Source organism: Panthera uncia (genome assembly GCF_023721935.1).
Source record: "Panthera uncia isolate 11264 chromosome B2 unlocalized genomic scaffold, Puncia_PCG_1.0 HiC_scaffold_24, whole genome shotgun sequence".
Classification (NCBI taxonomy): Eukaryota; Metazoa; Chordata; class Mammalia; order Carnivora; family Felidae; genus Panthera; species Panthera uncia.
Genome location: NW_026057580.1, coordinates 6,283,340 through 6,304,790, shown reverse-complemented (window position 1 = coordinate 6,304,790; position 21,451 = coordinate 6,283,340). Strand labels below are relative to the sequence as shown.

Here is a 21,451-nt window from a genome sequence, read left to right as displayed (position 1 = left end):
TGCCCTCTCCAACTTATCATTAGAAGAGCATACAGTATGAAGCTCCCATCACTTAGAATGTCTAGATTTCAGGTTGACTTTTTTCCTGTACACTTAGGAGACAGCATGGAAGTCTGGCGCTTGGTGAGAGGGTGCTGAGCGTGAGTGGGTCAGTGTAGGGCTGGAGAGGAAAGGTGGGAAGAGATGGTGAGGTGGTGATGGGTGGGGCCCTGAAGCCTGACTTCTCTTCCTTTACAATTTTGCCCGTGGCCAGTCCTAACACGTGAACAAACACACACGGTCTTACATAAGAACAAATAAAAACAATTGTGTAACACACATTGCGTGGCCCGTAGAGCCTGGAGAAGGAGCCTGGGGAGGGGCGATGCTGTCGGGGGGCACGGGTGGAGTGAGTGGGTCCCCCTCAAAGACCATAGCCAACCTGCCGGCCCTGCCCCTGTCGGGGAGGGGACACCATCCTCTTGGAGGGAGGCCAACACATAATTCCTTTGCTGCCGCAGCATGTCAGAGACACCCTATGATAACCATCAGTGGAGGTTTTGCAACTCAGTGTGTGAAGCCTCCTGGGCTGAGAGCTGAGCAGTGCCTGCCTCTTTGGGATGGCCCTGGTGGCAGTTGCCGGTCTGCTAGCTGAACGCAGCACAGGACAAGGGCTGAGGAGTCTGTGCCAGAGATGAACCTAGCCACACAATGAAGCCAGAGGCGCGCTCGGAGGTCCAGGACGCCGCTCGCACATTCGGGGTGCCTTCTGCCCCTCGGCCTGGGCCCGAGACCTTGTACCAGCCTTTGGGACTGCCTCCCGGAGGAGCCCGACAAGCCCAGGCAGTGGCTGCCTGAGCCGCCCGTGAGTGTCCCAGCCGACCCGGGAGAGACGGCCCCACTCTAGGCTCCGGGCCGGCAGGGAAGCTTGGCCCTGAGTTCCAGTAGGACAGCAGCCAGAGGCAAGCACTGAGGGGCCAAGGAGATGGAAGAACAGGTGTTCAAGGGGGACCCAGACACTCCTCATTCCATCTCCTTCTCCGGCAGTGGATTTCTCTCCTTCTACCAGGCCGGGGCTGTGGATGCCCTTCGAGACTTGGCCCCCCGGATGCTGGAAACGACCCATCGCTTTGCCGGGACGTCGGCGGGGGCAGTGATTGCGGCCCTGGTCATCTGCGGGATTGAAATGGGTAAGGCCTTGGTTCTGGGTTCCCTGGGGGAACTTCTGAGCCCTTTCGGAGAAGGCGGCATTCAAACAAGGACCCGAGTGATATGAGAGCACAGGTCGTTTGAAGATGGGGGAAAGAACGTTCCAGGTGGAGGAGCAGCCAGGGGGCCAGGGAGTAGGGGTGAGGAGGAGGGGGTGGGGGTCAAGGCTGGAGAGGCAGGCAGGGGTCAGATGGTGCACCCGTGATGCCACGAACTTGGGGCAAACTACTGAATGCTCTGTGCCTCTGTTTCCGCCTCTGTAAGGTGGAAATTCTGTCTCGTACCGAATTCCCAGTGTCGTTAAAGGATTAACTGAGCTAGAGGGACCGGTTTATCAGAGTCTGGCACATGGGAACTGCTTGCTTGGTAAGCGTCAGCGACCGGCTGGGTTTTGGGTTTTTTTTAATGTTTTTATTTATTTTTGAGGGGGAGAGAGAGAGAGAGAGAGAGAGAGAGAGAATGAGCGGGGGAGGAGCAGAGAGAGGGAGACACAGAATCTGAAACAGGCTCCAGGCTCTGAGCTGGCTCGGACCCACAAACTGCAAGATCATGACCTGAGCCGCAGCCAGACGCTCAACAGACTGAGCCACCCAGGCGCCCCTACCGGGCTGGGGTTTTTAAGGAACCTCATTCAGCTGCTGGGCAGAATGAGTCAGAGGGGGAAGGGCAGCAACAGGGAGACCACCGTTGTGTCTAACGAGGGATGAGCACAGCAGGTGGCTGGGTGATGAGGACAGTATGAATGGGTTCAGGATACACTTTGAAGGTAGAGCCAGTGAGCCTTATAGAAGGCCCAGCTGCATTGTGTGAGGAAAGCATGCCGGCAGGACTGCCTTCCCTTCCTGGGCACCTCTGTGCTTGCTGAGAAGTCTGTCTGTCTTCCTTGTAAAGAATAATAGTAACGCCCATCTACTGAGGACCTCTTATGGGCAAATCACTTTTTCTTTCTAGTATTTCACAAGCAATTAACTCTTTCTCACTGCACAAAACTCGAACAATGCAAAAGTAAATGGAGTTTTGTTGTTTTTTTTTTTAAGCCTCCCTCCTGTAGCCAGTGCTAAGGGCTCTGCTTAGATCCTTCTAGATCTTTTTTTTTTTCTTTCATTTAAAAAATTTTACATCCCAGTATAGTTCACATAGAATGTCACATTAGTTTCAGGTGTACAATACAATTCAATAATTCTCTGCATTACCCAGGGCTCGTCATGGTAAGTGTGCTCTTTAATCCCCCCACCCTCCTCCCCTCTGGTAACCATCAGTTTGTTCTCTATAGTTAAGAGTCTGTGTTTTGGTTTGTCTCTTTTTCTCGTTTGTTTGTTTTGTTTCTCAAAGTCCACATAGAAGTGAAATCATGGTATTTGTCTGTCTCTGACTGACTTCTTTCACTTAACATTATACCCTCAAAGTCCATCCATGTCGTTACAAATGGCAAGATTTCCTTCTTTGTTTTGGCTGAGTAATTATCCATTCACCAATAGGTGAACCCTTGGGCTGCTTCCATAATTTGGCTATTGTAAATCACATAAGTATAGGGGTGCACCTATCCTTTCGAATTAGTGTTTCCGTATTCCTTGGGTAAATTCCCAGCCGTGCTATTGCTGGGTCATAGGGTAGTTCTATTTTTAATTATTTGAGGAAGCTCCACACTGTTTTCCAGAGCGGCTGCACCAGTTTGCTTTCCCACCAACAGTGCCTAAGGGTCCTTTTTCTGAACATCCTCACCAACACTTGTTGTTTCTTGTATTTTTGATTTTAGCCACCCTGACAGGTGGAGGTACTATCTCATTGTGGCTTTGATTTGCATTTCCCTGAGGATGAGTGAAGTTGAGCATCTTTTCAGGTGTCTCTTGGCCCTTCTACATCTTTTTTAATGCACAGAGACCTCTTTGAATGTCGCAGTTAATGTTTCAGTCACACAATGGACCCTAGGACAAGCCTTCAAAAAGTGGCTGGGTGAGAGCCCCCACTCCCTCGTCTGATAGTCACAGAATTCCTGCCCTTGGAGACATCCTGCCTCTGGGATTCTGTCCCTTTCTGTGTATCTGTGCCACTCACCTGCTCTGTTGCTCCCACCCTCGTCGTATCTTTATTGCAACTTCTTAAAATACACCATCTGGGAGAGTAAGTGGTGTTTCCATCCTCTGGCATTCAAGGACTTGTCAGAACTCATTCATTTCAATCAGGAGAGTAGTTCAAGGAGGAGTGAGGTGCATGTGGGACTTACCCTCGTCATTCAGCAGCATGTTTGTGAGGTTTATTATCTCACGGCATTCCAGTCGTCTTCATTCAAGTTAACTGCCGTGTAATTTACTAGCACTTCCTTTATATCAGGCACCGTTCTAAGTCTTTGGCATATCAACCCACTCAGTCATCACAACAGCCCTCTGAGATAACTATTATTATCTCCATTTACAGAGGAGGAAACCGAGTCACGGGAAGCTTAACTAACTTGCCTAAGGTGATACAAGCAGTAGTTCGTACAGCTGGGATTAGAACCCACTCTGGCCCAACATCTGCACACTCATCTTTTTTTTTTTTTTCCTTTTTTCTTTTAATTGAAGTATAGTTAACACACACTGTTACATTGGTTTCAGGTATAAAACAAAGTGATTTGACAAGTAGAAATGCTATATGATCTGGTATTCCACTACTGACTATTTACCAAAAGAAAATGGAAATTTTCTTTTTTTCAATATATGAAATTTATTGTCAAACTGGTTTCCATACAACACCCCGTGCTCATCCCAAAAGGTGCCCTCCTCAATACCCATCACCCACCCTCCCCTCCCTCCCACCCCCCATCAACCCTCAGTTTGTTCTCAGTTTTTAACAGTCTCTTATGCTTTGGATCTCTCCCACTCTAACCTCTTTTTTTTTTTCTTCCCCTCCCCCATGGGTTTCTGTTAAGCTTCTCAGGATCCACATAAGAGTAAAAACATATGGTATCTGTCCCTCTCTGTATGGCTTATTTCACTTAGCATCACACTCTCCAGTTCCATCCACGTTGCTACAAAGGGCCATATTTCATTCTTGCTCATTGCCACGTAGTACTCCATTGTGTATATAAACCACAATTTCTTTATCCATTCATCAGTTGATGGACATTTAGGCTCTTTCCAAAATTTGGCTATTGTTGAGAGTGTTGCTATAAACACTGGGATACAAGTGCCCCTATGCATCAGTACTCCTGTATCCCTTGGGTAAATTCCTAGCAGTGCTATTGCTGGGTCATAGGGTAGGTCTATTTTTAATTTTTTGAGGAACCTCCACACTGTTTTCCAGAGTGGCTGCACCAGTTTGCATTCCCACCAACAGTGCAAGAGGGTTCCCGTTTCTCCACATCCTCTCCAGCATCTATAGTCTCCTGATTTGTTCATTTTGGCCACTCTGACTGGCATAAGGTGATATCTGAGTGTGGTTTTGATTTGTATTTCCCTGATGAGGAGCGACGTTGAGCATCTTTTCATGTGCCCGTTGGCCATCCGGATGTCTTCTTTAGAGAAGTGTCTATTCACGTTTTCTGCCCATTTCTTCACTGGGTTATTTGTTTTTCAGGTGTGGAGTTTGGTGAGCTCTTTATAGATTTTGGATACTAGCCCTTTGTCCGATATGTCATTTGCAAATATCTTTTCCCATTCCGTTGGTTGTCTTTTAGTTTTGTTGGTTGTTTCCTTTGCTGTGCGGAAGCTTTTTATCTTCATAAGGTCCCAGTAGTTCATTTTTGCTTTTAATTCCCTTGCCTTTGGGGATATGTCAAGTAAGAAATTGCTACGGCTGAGGTCAAAGAGGTCTTTTCCTGCTTTCTCCTCTAGGATTTTGATGGCTTCCTATCTCACATTCAGGTCCTTTATCCATTTTGAGCTTATTTTTGTGAATGGTGTGAGAAAGTGGTCTAGTTTCAATCTTCTGCATGTTGCTGTCCAGTTCTCCCAGCACCATTTGTTGAAGAGACTGTCTTTTTTCCATTGGATGTTCTTTCCTGCTTTGTCAAAGATTAGTTGGCCATACGTTTGTGGGTCTAGTTCTGGGGTTTCTATTCCATTCCATTGGTTTATGTGTCTGTTCTTGTGCCAATACCATGCTGTCTTGATGATGACAGCTTTGTAGTAGAGGCTAAAGTCTGGGATTGTGATGCCTCTTGCTTTGGTCTTCTTCTTCAAAATTACTTTGGCTATTCGGGGCCTTTTGTGGTTCCATATGAATTTTAGGATTGCTTGTTCTAGTTTCGAGAAGAATGCTGGTGCAATTTTGATTGGGATTGCACTGAATGTGTAGATAGCTTTGGGTAGTATTGACATTTTGACAATATTTATTCTTCCAATCCATGAGCACGGAATGTTTTTCCATTTCTTTATATCTTCTTCAATTTCCTTCATAAGCTTTCTATAGTTTTCAGCATACAGAGGTTTTATATCTTTGGTTAGATTTATTCCTAGGTATTTTATGCTTCTTGGTGCAATTGTGAATGGGATCAGTTTCTTTATTTGTCTTTCTGTTGCTTCATTATTATGCACACTCATCTTTTAAACCACTATGCTTCTTTTTGTTGTTGTTGTTGTTGTTTTTAAATGTTTATTTATTTTTGAGAGAGAGAGAGAAAGAGAGCGAGTGTGGGAGGGGCAGAGAGAGAGGGAGACAGGATCCGAAGGGGGCTCTGCACTGACAGCAGAGAGCCCGACACGGAGTTCAAACTCATTAACCGTGAGATCATGACCTGAGCCAAAGTTGGACACGTAACCGACTGAGCCACACAGGCGCCCCAGAAATATGCTTCTTCTTGACAAGGCAACGTCAGGGAGTACAGATGCCGGTTGTGTGGATCCTGGGGTCAGGGAAGTCTGAGCAGGTCGAATTTGTGCACGGACCTGGAGCGGGTGAGGAAGCCAGCTGTGAGAATATCTGAGGAGAGCATTCAAGAAAGAGAGACAAGGGACTTGTGCAACATCCCATCATCAGTTAGAAGCAGAACAAGAAGGAGGACTCCATTTCCTGAGCATCTGTACCTGAGGACTCCTTTCTTTGAGCATCTTTACCTCTTTCTGTATATATTCCATTAAGACTATATCATGGCTCGCTTAGCCATTCCATTGATGGAACAGTCAAGTTTGTGTTATAAACACGTCAGTGAACATCCTTCTTTGTGTCTCTGATGCCCACATCGAATGTTTCTCTAGGACACGCATTCCCATTAACGTTACCAGGCTTGACTAAATCATTCTCCAGCAGCATGTGCGAGTTCTAAGTTTCCCACAATGTCATCAGTTCCTGGTATTGTCAGACCTCAAAGTTTTAAGTCAATCTAATGCGTGTGAGAATGTATCACATTTTATTTTGCTTATTTAATTGTCATGTCCTGATTGGTCGTAATGTTAAACATCTCTGTGTATTTCCTGCCCACTTGTGTGCCCTCTTCTGTGACTTACCTGCCTGCTTGTGAGCTTTTCCTGTTTTTTTTTTTTTTCCTACCATCATCTTGTTCTCTTTAACTTGTAGTCGATGTTCTTTACACAGTCAGCACACGAATTCATGTACCAGTTACAGACATTACAGCCCTTTTATTCCACTCCGTGGCTTGTCTTTTTATTTTAGGATGTCTTTTGTCGTTCAGAAAATGTCACTTTTAACACAAATGTTTCAAACTTTGCCTCTTATAATTTCTGTTTTAATGTCTTTACTTCGTTACGATGGCTTCTTCTACATTTCCTTTCAAAAGTTCTGAAGGTTTTTGCTCTTTCGTTAATCCATTAAAAAAATCCTTAATTTTATTTTGTGGCTAGTTTGAGGGAGAAATCAAAGTTTCTCATTGTTTTGCCATGTGAGAACCAATTTCTCCACACCATTTACAGTCAACCCTCTTCACACTGGTTTGAGATGCTGCCTCTGGCTTACTCAAGCTTCGGACTCTCAAGAGTCTGTCCCTGGCGTCTCGCTTCTCTCCCACTGGTGAATTTGTGCATTTCTGCACTACATCTCACTGTTTTCATCACTGTACCCTTATTATATATGGCAACGCCTCTCCTCCTCTGCTCCTCTTCCAATTTCTTCTTCAAATATTGCCTCTGTTATTCTTTTTTTTAAATTTTTTTTTCAACGTTTTTTATTTTTGGGACAGAGAGAGACAGAGCATGAACGGGGGAGGGGCAGAGAGAGAGGGAGACACAGAATCGGAAACAGGCTCCAGGCTCCGAGCCATCAGCCCAGAGCCTGACGCGGGGCTCGAACTCACGGACCGCGAGATCGTGACCTGGCTGAAGTCGGACGCTTAACCGACTGCGCCACCCAGGCGCCCCTGCCTCTGTTATTCTTGACCCCGCTTCTCCCCTTGGGAAAAGCTCTGTTGGGATTCTAACTGAAATTATATCTTCCCATTTGTAAATATAGTCTCTTTCTATTTCTTCTGGCCTTTAATGCCATTCAGTAAGGATTGTGTATGTCTTTATTGAATTTATTAGTTTTTGTTTCTGTGAAATACGGGTTCTTTCTTCCTATGGCATTTTCTAATCTAATTGATTATTGCTGATATAAAGGAAGGTTGACTGTTTTGACGTATTGAGCTGGTTTTGAGCAAACGTGCGAACTTTCTTAATAGTTCCAAAAGTCTGTTGGTAGATGATTTCATATTTTAGGTGCAAATAATCACTGTATCACCATGTAACCAGAGGTTAGTCTCTCTTTTTTTTTATTTTTTTATTTTTGTGAGTTTATTTTTGAGACAGGGAGAGAGAACACGAGCAGAGGAAGGACAGAGAGAGAGGGAGAGAAAGAGAATCCCAAGCTGCTGTTGGGTCCATGCTGCCATTGCCAGGCTCGATGGGGGGCTCAGCGGAGGGCTTGAACCCCCACACCGTGAGATCATGACTGGAGCTGAAACCAAGAGTTAGATGCCACTCAGGTGTCCCTGAGGTTTGTCTCTTTTTTAGAAAATTCTTCAACATGTGGCACGCGGGGCCTCTCTCCTCCGGGTCACATTCCCTCCTCTTGTTGCCAGCCTGTGCTTTCTGCCCCGAGATTGTATGTTTTGTTCCTGGGAAAGCTGAGGCAGCAGGGGGTCCATCTTCTGGAAATGTGTGCCAAGCTCTGTGATAGGACCGATTTGGGGTACGTGAAATTGTTTGTAAAACCACTTAGCACAGTGCCTGGTTTTCATTAGTGATGCAGTAAAGGTCTATGTTCATTCATTCATTCATTCATTCAACAAGTGTTTGCTGAGCCTATGCTAGGCTCTACAGAGGACACAGACATATAACATAAAATGAAACTCTGCCTTCACCCTTAAGGAACTTACTTAGTCTACTCAGACCTAAGGGCAGCCAGCAGGTAGGTATAACACAGGAGAGTTCCAGCTGAATGTCAGAAAATTCAAAGGCATGGGAGTGCAGAGGAAGGGGGCAACGTCTCCAGAGATGCCTCATGGAAGTGGCATCTGAGGTGGTGTCTGAAAGGGGAGGAGAGAGGCACCTGGGTGACTCAGTCTGTTGAGTGTCCTGCTTCGGCTCAGGTCATGACCTCATGGTTCGTGAGTTCAAGCCCCACATCGGGCTCTTTGCTGTCAGCTCAGAACCCTCTTCGGATTCTCTCTCAGCCTCTCCTCCTCTTGTGCTCTCTCAAAAACAAACATTAAAAAAGAAAATGGTGGGGGCGCCTGGTGGCTCAGTCGGTTAAGCGGCCAACTTTGGCTCGGGTCATGATCTCGCGGTCTGTGAGTTCGAGCCCCGCGTCAGGCTCTGTGCTGACAGCTCAGAGCCTAGAGCCTGTTTCAGATTCTGTGTCTCCTTCTCGCTGACCCTCCCCTGTTCATGCTCTGTCTCTCTCTGTCTCAAAAATAAATAAAACGTTAAAAAAAAATTAAAAAAAAAAAGAAAAGAAAGTGGTGAGAAGTTCCATAGGTAGGGGATAGGTTGGGCAGGAGCCGGGGCTTCTCGTGAGGACCTCAAATTGCATCACAACAGTAACACAGCAGGGCAGGGAGGAAGGGGATACCTCCAGGGAGTGGTGAATGGTGCAGGTTGACTGAGGTCAGGGGCCATGTGCAAGTGTCAGAGAAGAGGCTTTGGGCTCAGCAAGAGTTGTCCAAGAAGGGAAAGGGCCGCTCCGGAAGAAGGGAGCACCAGCCCTCTGAGAGACCCACCTGCCTGCCCGATTGCTGCTCCCGTGGGTCCCCTTTGTTTGGTGCAGTCACAGAGATGACCTGTAGACCCAAGGTCTCCAGATTCCCAGACTGAAATGCACAGGGAGAAATACTGTTTATGTTATAATTTCATGTACACGTAATTCTAAAAAAAAAAAAAAAAAAATGATAGAATGCCATACTCTAATGTCATAATTTCAATATTCTCTTCTAGTCATTAAAACAGTCTTCCCCTCAACTGCACATTCGGATCACCCGGGGCACTTTTAAAATGCCCGCTGCCCATGGGGCACCTGGGGTGGCTCAGTCGGTTAAGCGTGCAACTTCGGCTCAGGTCCTGATCTCTCGGTTTGAGAGATCAAACCCCGCGTTGGGTTCTGTGCTGACAGCTCAGTGCCTGGAGCCTGCTTCGGATTCTGTCTCCCTCTCTCTCCCCCGATCCGGTTTGTGCTCTGTCTCTCTCTTTTTCTCAAAAATAAAAACAAACGTTAACAAAAAATTTTTTAATGCTCACTGCCTAAAACAAATTAAATCACCATCCTCCTGGGGCAGGGGCGGAACCCAGGCACCAGTGTCTATCCAACCCCCAGGGGATTCCAGTGTGCAGCCAGGGTTGAGACCCAGTGAACTTTGGAAAACTACCTCCCTAAGACTCTGTGAATGTCTGACCAGGAGGCAGTGGAAATGGCTGGAGCATTTCGTATGGAAACCTGTAAAATGTCCATCACAGTACTGGCCTAATGAAAATTCTCTGTCCGATTATTAATGGGGAATGGCTTTTTCCATTCAATTTCCATCCATTCTAGAACATTTTAGTTATCTCCAAAGGAAACCCAATATCCCTTAGTTGTCACCTCTGAATTCCTACACCACCACCACCCCGCGCCCCCCTCCAAGTGCCTGGCAACCGCTAATCTACTTTCTGTCTCTGTAGATTTGTCTATTCTGGACATTTCCTATCAATGGACTCACACAATGCGTGGTCTTTTGTATTTGGCTTCTTTTGTTTAGCAGAATGGTTTCAAATGTGTCCATACGGTCACATGTGTGGTTGTTTCATTCTTTCTCTTATCCAATATTCCATTATGTGGATATAACACATTTTATTTATTTATGTATTCACTAGGTAATATACATTTTGGGTGTTTTTACTTTGGGCTATTATGAATAATGCTGCTATAAAAATACATGTACATTAAAAACACTTATTAATAACTTTTTTAACAAAAAAAATTTCAAACATGTTGGAGAAAGGGCAATATCATGGACACTCACACCCCCCCCCCCCCGCCCCCCGGCCAAGAACCCATCCTGTAACTTCAATAGTTATCAGCATTTACAACCTGGGTTTCATCCAGAGCCTCCCCACCCAGCTTTGCTTTGTTTTGTAAGTTGCATGTAGCCTCACCAGGCTTTGTTTTTTACATGAACGTCTCAGACCATGTATCTCCGTGCAGAGAAAGACTGTGAGTCTGAGGAAGCCCAGGGGCACGGAGGCGGGTCGATCTGCTCACACAGCACAGACTGTGGGGGCAGGCACCTGCTTCAGTGGCTGTTACGCAGCATCTCCTAGTGGGTGAGAGGAGGGACCATGAGCTCATCAGGTGACTTTGTTTTGTCCTCTAAAAGTAATTATCTTCCTGGGGCACCTCCGTTGGCTAAGCATCTGATTCTTGGTTTCGGCTCAGGTCATGATCTCAGTTTGTGAGTTTGAGCCCCACATTGGGCTCTGCTCTGGCAGCGTGTAGAGCCTGCTTGGGATTCTCTCTCCCTCTCCCTCTCCCTGCCCACCCCCCACCCCCCCACCCCCCACCCCCCACCGCTCAGAGTCTCTCTCTCTCTTTCTCTCTCCCTCTCAAAACAAATAAACAAACTTAAAAAAATTTTTTAAAGTAATTATTTTCCAAGCACTGTCATGCTGCCTTCTCAACCCCCAACCTCTGCCCCAGCCCCCACCACTCCAAACCCCCAAACCACTAAATAAAATATTAAAAGGGTGGGACTCCGGACCAGGGCTAGGATTGGGAGCTTTTCTTTTCAGTCCCACGGTATGGAGTCTCAGGATGAGTCATATCCCTGTGCCTTTGCTCCAGCTGTTCCCTCTCTGAGGAATGCCGTCCCTTCTTCTCTCCCCATGTAACGTCTCCCCATCCTCCAAGGCCTACCTCAGACATCGCTTCCTCTGAGAGTGAATCCTGATTTCCTTCTTGCTCCCACAGCCAGAGAATAGCCCTTAGCTCAGACGCCAGAATCCCCATGGGAAAGAGCACCTGATTAGGCATCAGGCCCTCTGGATTCTGAGAACCAAAATGTCCTAGAGGCAGATCATCAGCCTAGCTTGCCACACACATTGTTTTCACCTGGTCTTTCATGGTAGGGTTCAGTAAGGAGGGAGGTGGGGTTCAAACCAAAGCTGGTGTGATCCCAAGGTCTAAACTCTCTCCTTTCCCGAGGTCTAAACCCTTCCTTTCCCCCTGGGCCCAGGAATCCACTCAGCAGTGAGTGACCTTGGACCAGCCATCTTGAGCTTAGCTCAGTGGCTGTACAATGGGAGAGAATCAGGCCTGCCTTCCCCTCTCCACGGCCTGGCTCTGGGAATCACAGTGGTTCCTATGAATGAGCTTTGCCAACTAAGGGGTTGATACTATAGTTGCTTTGGTTGGGATAGCAGAGGCTTCAGCAAGACAGAAGAGCATTGCTCACTTATGTGACCTTTTGCACTCCAGCCTCCCAAAGCTAGTGTGGTTAGCTTTGGGACCACAGAGTTAGGACCAAGCTTCCTTCCATTGTGCTGCCTACAGTCCAGTAGGGCTCCCCATGATGTCTTTATTCCAGCTAGGTGGGGAAGGAAAAGCGGAGGGCACACCTCCTCTCTTTAAGGGCAGGCCTTGGAGGTGACACACATCATGTCACCTTACATCCCATGGATCTGCACTTAGTCACGTGACCACATCTAACTGCAAAGGAAACTGGGAAATGTAGACTTTATTCTGGGAAGCCACGTGTCTGGCTCAAAACCGTAGGTTCAAGTCCCAAGGAAGAAGCGGAGAATGGATGGTGGGGACAATTAGCAGTCTCTGCCACAACGACCATAACTGGAGACATGGCAATGATGGAAAACTCAGTCTCGGCCTGGGACCAAGACCCTGACTCCATAACCACCGGGCCAAGTCCATTCTGTTGGCTGGGAGGGCCTCAGCTCCGAACCATCAGTAGGCTGCCCTCCGGGCAGCTGAGGGTGTGAGAACCTCAGTCCTGCTACAGGGCCCGGACGGTGCAGCACAGCAGCCATTACACCCTCTACCTAAAATGGCTTTCTGGTTTTCTCTGGAGAGATGTCACCTTCTTCCAAGGTACCTTCCCATTTTACCCCACTGGATCTCTTTCCGTGATCTCTCATTTGCCCATAGAACCTGTCTACCTGTTCTAGCACTTGATGGTAGACGGTCTTAATGATTTCGTTTCGAGGGCTGTGTCTTGTTTCATCAACTAGCTGGTTGAGCAATCTGAGATTTTATGAGTCCCGTGGCTCCACAAACTGCTTGTCAAACAAGAAATGCTTGATAAACTCCCGATGATTGCTGGCTGTTGGCAGGCATGACGTTGAACGTGTTTTTGCAATTTCTATCTTGGAGTCTACCTGACTCTTAGATAAGTTTCTGCATTTATGCAGCTGATTAGACTTACAATACTAGAATTTCATAGAAGGAAGGTCAGTGAGTCCAACTTTTTCATTTTACAGATGATTGTATTTAGACTTTGGGAGAGGAAGTAACTGGTTGGAGGTGGACCTTGCTTTGGCCAATGTTTTCCAAACTGTGTTCCGAAGAACCCCATCGATCTATGAGAACAGGGGAGGTTGAGGGGAGGGAGGAGCCAGGGAACAGGGAGAGGACACACACAAAAGCCCTGGGACCTCCCCCCAGCTTCAAGAAGTATAGTCCCGGGGGCACCTGGCTGGCTTAGTCGGTTGACTGTCCGACTTCAGCTCGGGTCATGATCTCACAGTTTGTGGGTTCAAGCCCACATCAGGCTCTGCGCTGACAGCTCAGAGCCTGGAGCCTGCTTCAGATTCTGTGTTTCCCCTCTTTCTCTGCCCCTCCCCCACTGGGCTCTGTCTCTCAAATATAAAGGAACGTTTAAAAAAAAATTTTTTTTTGAAGTATACTCCTGCTATTGTTCCATCCTTCTTAAAATTTCATTTAGAGGAAGGTTCCAATGATTGATTGATTGATTGATTGATTGATTTTTAAGTTTGAAAGCCACCGTTTGAGTCTAATCCACTTAGTGTGCAGACAAAGAAGTTGAGGACCAGGATCTGGCTGAATTGCAGTGATAAAATAGACCAGTCATTGATTCATTCCAGGTTCCAGCAGTGAACAAAACAGCCGCCTGCCCTCGTGCAGCTGACCTCGTCCTGATGGAAGAAGCCATGAATAACCAAACACATAAAAAAACATCAGCATGCATGCTCCAAGGAGAAAATAAAGCAGGAGAAGGGTGTGGCAAACGATTAAAGGGAGGATTAAAGGGTGAGGTTTCAGGTGCGCTGGTCGCTGGTCGGGGGAGGCCTCTCTGAGGTGGAAGGAAGGGAGGAGGAGCCACGTGAGCTCAGAGAAAAGAGTGTTCCGGGCTGAGAACCCTGAGGAGCAAATGTGCTTGATTCTCAGAAAGGAAGGCCCGCTGTCCTTCTGCACAGGAAGTGGGCTTCCAAAGGCCCCTGCAGGGCACATGGGAGCACCAGAGGGACCCTGCCCCACATACACGGCACGGCAGGACCCTTCCACGGAGATGGAGTCCACTACAGGTGTCCTGGTCTCCCTCCCACCTGCCATGCCAGTGACCAAAGGCCTCCTGGGGCCCTGGAGCCAAGGCTGAAGTTATTGTCATTGGCAGGTGGCCAGGTGTTCCAGGCGGTGGGCCCACTGGCCCTCAGGGGCCTGTACTGGGAGGACAAGACCACTTTGTGAGAACCTTGGCCCTGGTGACTCCTTTCTTGGGTCAGTTGAGGAACAAGACCCCCGGGGGTGGTGAAGAGTGCGGTTCCCACGAAGGAGGAGGTTGGGGCTGGCTTTCCGGCTCTGCCACTCATCACTGTGGGTCCTTGGCCGGCCAGTGACCTGCCTCCCCCTTCGGTTTTCCCATCTCTAACTTGGGGGTGCGAGCACATCGTTTAGCCATTACAGTGAGGGAGAAGGAAGTCATGGTGTTCCTGGCACAGTGCCTGGCAAAACAGGTCTTTGATGAAGGCATGTTGAGCGAAGGGAAGAATAAGCACAAAGAAAATTCTCTTGAAATAGAAAAGCATAGGTGAAGCAGCATTTTTCACATTTCACCGAAGAATGTCCTAATGAACTTATTAAACTTATTGAAACAAAGATTACTACCTGGGTAGCTTATTTGGTGGAGCATCCAACTGTAGCTTTTGGCTCAGGTCATGATCCTAGGGTCATGGGATCGAGCCCCTTGGGCTCCACGCTGAGCATGGAGACTGCTTGAGAGTCTGTCTGTCTCTTTCTCTCCCTCTCTCTCTCTTAAACAAAACAAAACAAAACAAAACAAAACCACACACACACAAAGATTACTAGACTCCAACCTTGTCCAATTAATTTTCTTTTGAGAGAGAGAGAGCGCGTTCAAGTAAGCACGAGCAGGGGAGGGGCAGAAGGAGAGAATCTCAAGCAGGCTCCACACTCAGCACAGCGTCCAGCACAGGGCTCGATCCCATAACCCTGGGATCATGACCTGAGCCGAAATCCAGAGTCGGACGCTCAACTGGCTGAGCCACCCAGGCACCCTCAATATTTTTAATATTTTAATTGTGAGCTCATCTGTACAACGACTTAGTGGTTTGTTTTTGGTTTTTTTTGCAAATTCTGTGTGGCCTGGGCAGTGACAGGACCCAACTGAGCTGGTTTGCCAGGCCCTGGCCAGGCATCCCTGGGTTCTCACCCACTCAGGATCAATTTTCATGGTCATTACTCTGGTAGGCTGTGTCAATGCTAACTGTAAACCACATGTAAGGCAGGCTTGGGGGCTTTGAATTTTTATGAGAGACTATCTTTTCACCCAGAGCCCTGGGCAGAGATAAGCTACTGACACCTTTCACTGGTCCAGCAGTTATCGGAATGTCCCGACTTTAAGGGGGGGTCTCAGTGCCCCTCACACAGCCCAGGACTACCGCCTCTGTGACGCCAGTTTCTGGTCTGATAACTACATTACCAGCTTTCTTCTCATGGCACTGACTTTCAGTTCCTTCCTTTCTTCCCCTTCTTTCTGGTGAGTTCACCTGTGTCTCACAATTTTATTTTACATCCGGCTCTCTGTTGTTATGGTTATTCCTGAAGCTGGAAAGGTTCCTGTACTGCTGCAGTGGAAAGTCTCCCCAAAGTTCTTTAAGACCAGAATGAGAACCTCCATTTTTTCCCGTGCGTGCCCGTGTATGTGTCCCCGGGGGCGTCACGCTTGCACGGGTGCGTATAATGTGCACGTGTCCCAGATGGAACCGGGAGTTCAATCCTGGCTGCTGGGTGCGCTTTTGGAATCAAAATGTCTTCATCAGAAATCATCCCCAGAGTTACTTATCTGCCCAAGATGGCAGCACGGGCCGTAAAAAGTACTCTGCCCTGATTCATGTCTTAGTGTCACGCTATTAACAGCTATTTATCAAGCACTTAGAATGTGCTCAACGCCTTGCATGAATTATTTACTCTCATCTTGTCACAACCCCACGAGGCAGACACTGTATTTCTACCCATTTTAGAAAGGAGGAAACAGGTATTTGGAGAGATTAGCCAACTTGCCAGGGTTTATACAACAAAACCAAGACTGAGCTCTCTCTTCATTTCTACCTTCTCCGTCCTCGTAAATCATGAGCTTAGGTGTTGCTTTGCAAGCGACTCTACAGCTTTCCTGCCAAACTCTGCGGCTAGGCGATCATTTGCACATTGGTTAAGAAAATGAGATCAAATGACATGATAAGTGCAAAAAGGACTTTTTATAAAATGCTAGAAATGACATCACTGCATGGTGGTTGTAACTCGCACTACCGTGTTGAGATCAGGATCTTTTAACTCACTCCAAGTAACGTGTTTGATCAACCGAGTGGGTAAAAGTTCTTTTTCTCCCAGTCTTCTGGACTCTTTCTTTTTTTTTTTTTAAACGCTTATTTATTTTTGAGACAGAGAGAGACAGAGCATGAATGGGGGAGGGGCAGAGAGAGAGGGAGACACAGAATCCAAAGCAGGCTCCAGGCTCTGAGCCCAGAGCCCGACGCGGGGCTTGAACTCACGGACCGCGAGATCGTGACCTGAGCTGAAGTTGGACGCTTAATGGACTGAGCCACCCAGGCGCCCCTGGACTCTTAAGTTGAAGAGAATTGAATGGCAAATCTGGTAAAACTCTTTGAATATGTTGGTTACACCGTAGAAACATCTAACAATTTGCAAAGCAACTCAAGGGGGTGACAGCCTGCAATCCGTTCCCCCCCCCCCACCAACATCAGCAGGCATTAACTGAGCCCCTGCTGAGTGGCGGGCACTGTGTGCCTAACAGTCGTGGTCATCTGTATGTGTGTCTTATTTTTTTTTTTTTTTACTTCAATTATAATAAACTTTTTTTTTTAATTGTATTTAAATCCAAGTTAGTTAACATACAGTATAATAATGATTTCAGAGTAGAATTTAGTGATTCATCACTTACATATAAACACCCCGTGTTCATCCCAACAAGTGCTCTCCTTAATGCCCGTCACCCATTTAGCCCATCGCCACCCCCACCTCCAGCAATCCTCAGTTTGTTCTCTATACCTAAGAGTCTCTTATGGTTTGCCTCCTTCTTTGATTTAATCTTATTTTTCCTTCCCTTCTTCTATGTTCATCTGTTTTGTGTCTTTTTTGTTTTAATGTTTTTTATTCATTTTTGGGAGACAGAGACAGAGCGCTAGCGGGGCGGGGGCGGGGACGGGGGGAGCCGAGAGAGAGGGAGACACAGAATCTGAAGCAGGTTCCAGTGTCTTACTGTCAGCACAGAGCTCAACACAGGGCTCAAACCCACAAACTGTGAGATCATGACCTGAACCGAAGTCAGATGCATAACCAACCGAGCCACTCAGGTGCCCCCTGTTTTGTTTCCTAAATTCCACATAGGAGTGAAATCACATGATATTTGTCTTTCTCTGACTGATTTCCCTTTGCATAATACATTCTAGTTCCATCCGTGTTGTTGCAAATAGCAAGATTTCATTCTTTTTGATCATTAAGTAGTATTCTATTGTGTGTGTGTGTGTGTGTGTGTGTGTGTGTGTGTGTGTATACCACATCTTTGTCCATTTATCAGTCAATGGACATTTGGTTTCTTTCCATTTTAATTCTGGAATATTGCTAGATTTACAGAAAAGTTGCTGAGGTTGTACAGATAGTGGGATATGTCCTTCACCCAAGTCCCCCCTAATGTGAGCGTCTTCATAACTATGATGTGCTTGTTGACACTAAGCCATCAACACTGGTACATCATTATAACTATAGATTTTGCCAGTTTTTTCTAGTAATGTCCTTCTTTCTGCCCCAGGATCTAATCCGGGATCCCTCCTCGCATTTGGTGGATCCATTTCTAAACCAATTCTAAACCAATTCCACAGGGAAAACAGGCAAACAAACAATAAAACCTCCAGATCAGTTTGACTCCCATCTGACTCAGGAGTTGACCTGTTGCTCCAGCTCTGCCCTCGTGAAACCACCCTGTAAGGAAGAATCTCCTTCTTGGCCCCAGCTCAGGGCCTTGTGCCCATCGATGTGGGGGCAAGAATTAGGACCAGGCTTGACAGAGAAAATTGCCCTGTGGTTTGCTTTCTCACAGCTGGAAAGATTCCTGTCAGTGCAGTAGAAAAGAGGTTCTTTGATCTCCTTCTTCAGCTCATCATTCATTCATTCACTCATTTATTCATTCATTCATTCATTTTTAAAGTTTATTTATTTTGAAAGAAACAGAGAGAGAGAGAGAGAGAGAGAGAAAGGGGGGGGGGGGGGGGGACAAGGGGGGGGGGGGGGCAGGGTAGAGAGAATCCCAAGCAGGGTCCACACTGTCAGCGCAGAGCCTGATGGGGGCTCCAACTCAGGAACCTCGAGATCATGACCTAAGCCGAAATCAAGTCGGATACCTAACCAGCTGAGCCACCCGGTCACCCGTCATTCATTCATTTTTAAAACATGTTTATTAGTTCTTTCAGCAAACATTTATCAAGTTCCTACAGCGTGCCAGGTACTAAATTAAGTGCCAAGGGCATAATGGGGAACAAAACAGAAATAGTCCCTACTTATGGAACATTAAATAATTTATTTATTCATTCTTGAATACCTTGAATACCAAGTGTTCAACACTGTGCTAGGCAGTATGGGGGGAAGGATATTCTTAATACAGGCCTTGTCCTCAAGGGATGCAGCTGGCCAGAGACACAGGACAAGCCACTCAAGACAGCCTGATATAAACGGTGTGGACAGTAAGGAGAGACAGAGAGCTAAGAGCGAGGGTGAGCAGGGAGGGCTTCAGGGAGGGGGCCCAGATCTTAAGCTGGACTTAAGGGTGAGGTCTGTATGGTCAAAAAAAAAGATGGGGGGCGGGGGGTTTGGCGCCTGGCTGGCTCAGTCCAAGAGCGTGTGGCTCTTGATCTCAGGGTTGTGAGTTTGAGCCCCAGGTTGGGTGTAGAGATTACTTACAAATAAAATATTATATTTTAAAAAAAAGGGTGTGTCGAAGGGAAGTAAGCAGGATTGTGCACTTGTGTTTACCCAGAAGAGTTGAGACAGACTGCCCCTGAGGAGGGGCTTTGGGTGTGGGGATAGAAGAACATATATTTGAAGGTGTGGTTTGGGATCCGTTGCTCTAAAGGGAGCCTTCCTGTCTCCCGGGGACATCTGAGCCCTTAGGAAGTGTGCCTAAGCTAAGTCCCAGAAAGGCAGATCCCAAGAGCCTTCGTGAGAACCACCCCCTTGCCTCACAGTGGGAAGTATGAGGCTCTGAGAGACGAAGCGGTGGAAAGCACACAGGCTTTGGAGGCCTAGCTCTGCGGCTTTCCAGCTGTGCGCCCTTGAGCAAGTTACTGGTGAGCCTCTGTTTCCTGCGGTATAAAGAGATAACCCTAGTACCTACCTCAAAGGAGTCATGAAGATTAAATGAGACAATGAGGCCTCAGAGCCCGGCTCAGCCCTCAGCACCAGAAAGTGCTAAGTGTCAAACGTGCTAAGTGTCATAAACGAGAACACTGTGGTCTCAAGAGAACTTCAAGACTCCCATGACATAGATTAGACATTTAATGAAAATAAAATGTATTTGGAGAGCTTCAAAAAAAAAAAAAAAGAAAAGACTCCTATGACATGGATGGAGAGAGCTGACTCTCCAAAGTCTCGGACAGCAGGGCAGTGAATGTCTCCAGTTGGCAGAAATGAACTTGCGTTACCGTGGTTTGGAGAGAGGGAGACACAGGTGTTCCTCCACAGTGGCACCCTAATTTGAACATCTCTTGAATGAGGAGATATTCAGGGATGGCCTTTTTTCTGTTTAGCAGAGACTCACTTGGAGGTCTTTTGACCCTGCTCCCCTCCCCACCGCAACACACACAGAAAACAAAACAAAACAAAATACAAAGTAAAACGAAACAAAAACAACTTTTAAGACTAGTGGGTGACAAGTTCGCAGCTCTTGCACTACCGTAGGGTCCCCTCAGCAGTGCGAGGAGAGTCTGTAGGGCGGGATAGGCCACAGCCTGGAAAGGGGACAATACTGGTTTCTACCTTGGAGCAAGATCCCGAAGAGACTTCTGGTCCACCACAGAAAACAGTCAGAGAGAAAAGAGCAGAGGCAACGACCCTGAGAACATTCTGAGGTTCCAGAGAACTTTCTAGATACATTCCCTCTCTGCCTGTTTTATCTCCAGTCGATCAGTAGATCCTTCAGTGACAAGTCAGGGAGATTGTGCCTGGATTCTGGGAAGAGGCACACAGGGGCAGGGTGAGGCCGCAGTCCTGGAAAGACCCCCATGGGTACCTTGACAGGAACCCAGGTATGAATCGCAGGGAAGCACTGCTGTTTCCATGGCAACCTGATATAAGCTGATATGAACTTTTAAAGCCAATTTAGTAAACTCTTCGGGCTAGAAAAAGGTCTGTGTGAAAGATTGTTATTATCCGTAGAAGAGTATTGGCTTTGAGGTTTTGTTTTTTTAAGTGCTTACTAGGTCAGAGTGGTTTTGCCTTTGGCAAAAGCCTGTAATGCATTCAGAACAGAGTAGAAAAATGTGAATTTTCTCACACATTCTAGTTCCAGTTTCTGTTAACATAGACTGTGGCCTATGGGATAACCATCTTTATTCATTTCTCTGTCCATCCAACCATCCAACCATCCAGCCATCCAGCTGGATTTATTGAGTGTCATCTTTATCCTGGGCTCGATTTCTAATTCGGAAAATAAGAGGATTTCGTCTGGTTTCGTATTTTGACCTAGGCTCCTAGAATCTTCGGCTGCTTTCAGCAGCCTCCTTCCTAGGGCGGGATGGGGCGATTGGGCAGGGTCTGAGACCCCACTTGGCTTCAACCTAGAACAGCCCTGTTTCTAGCTGTTGTATATATCGGATTTCCGCTTGAGGTGTCTTTTGAATAAAGGCTCCCCGACTGAAAAATCGCTGCCCCAGAAGGTCTCTCTGGATCTTCCAGTGGCCACGCTGCGGCTTCAAGCCAAATCGTTTTTCAATCAATGCCCCTGCCGTGTGGGGTATGGAAATAAAAAGGTGAATAAAACCAGGGTCACTACCCCTCAGGGGCACGCTGTCACTGTGAAGAAACACTGAGATCGCAAGCGCGAATGGGTAAATGACTGTTGTTAAGATAATAAGAATTTTTATTATTATAGTGCAGTCGGGCAGTCAGGATACACCCACAGGGATAGGCAGCCTATAATTCAGCCTACAATTAGGGACCAGGTAGGAGCTGCACACTCCCAGGTGCTCCATGCAGGGACTCCGAGAATTGCAGGGCTTTCCTGGGAACGCAGCTCTGCTCGCCGCCGCCTCCCCTGGGGCTGCTGCGCCGCCCGCTTCCCCCCTGCTTACCGCGCCCGCTGCTGGGAAGCACGGCCGGCGGCGGG

General features: G+C 47.1%; 1 protein-coding gene across 1 annotated transcript in view; it reads left to right on the top strand.

The window, feature by feature from the left end:
• The first annotated feature begins 614 nt into the window (after positions 1-614).
• PNPLA1 (patatin like phospholipase domain containing 1) overlaps positions 615-21,451 on the top strand; it is a 50,938-nt gene continuing 30,101 nt past the window's right edge. Inside the window, exon 1 of the mRNA XM_049653380.1 lies at positions 615-1,169. Coding sequence (XP_049509337.1) covers positions 965-1,169 — 205 coding nt within the window. The 5' untranslated portion in view covers positions 615-964. The remainder of the gene's footprint in view (positions 1,170-21,451) is intronic.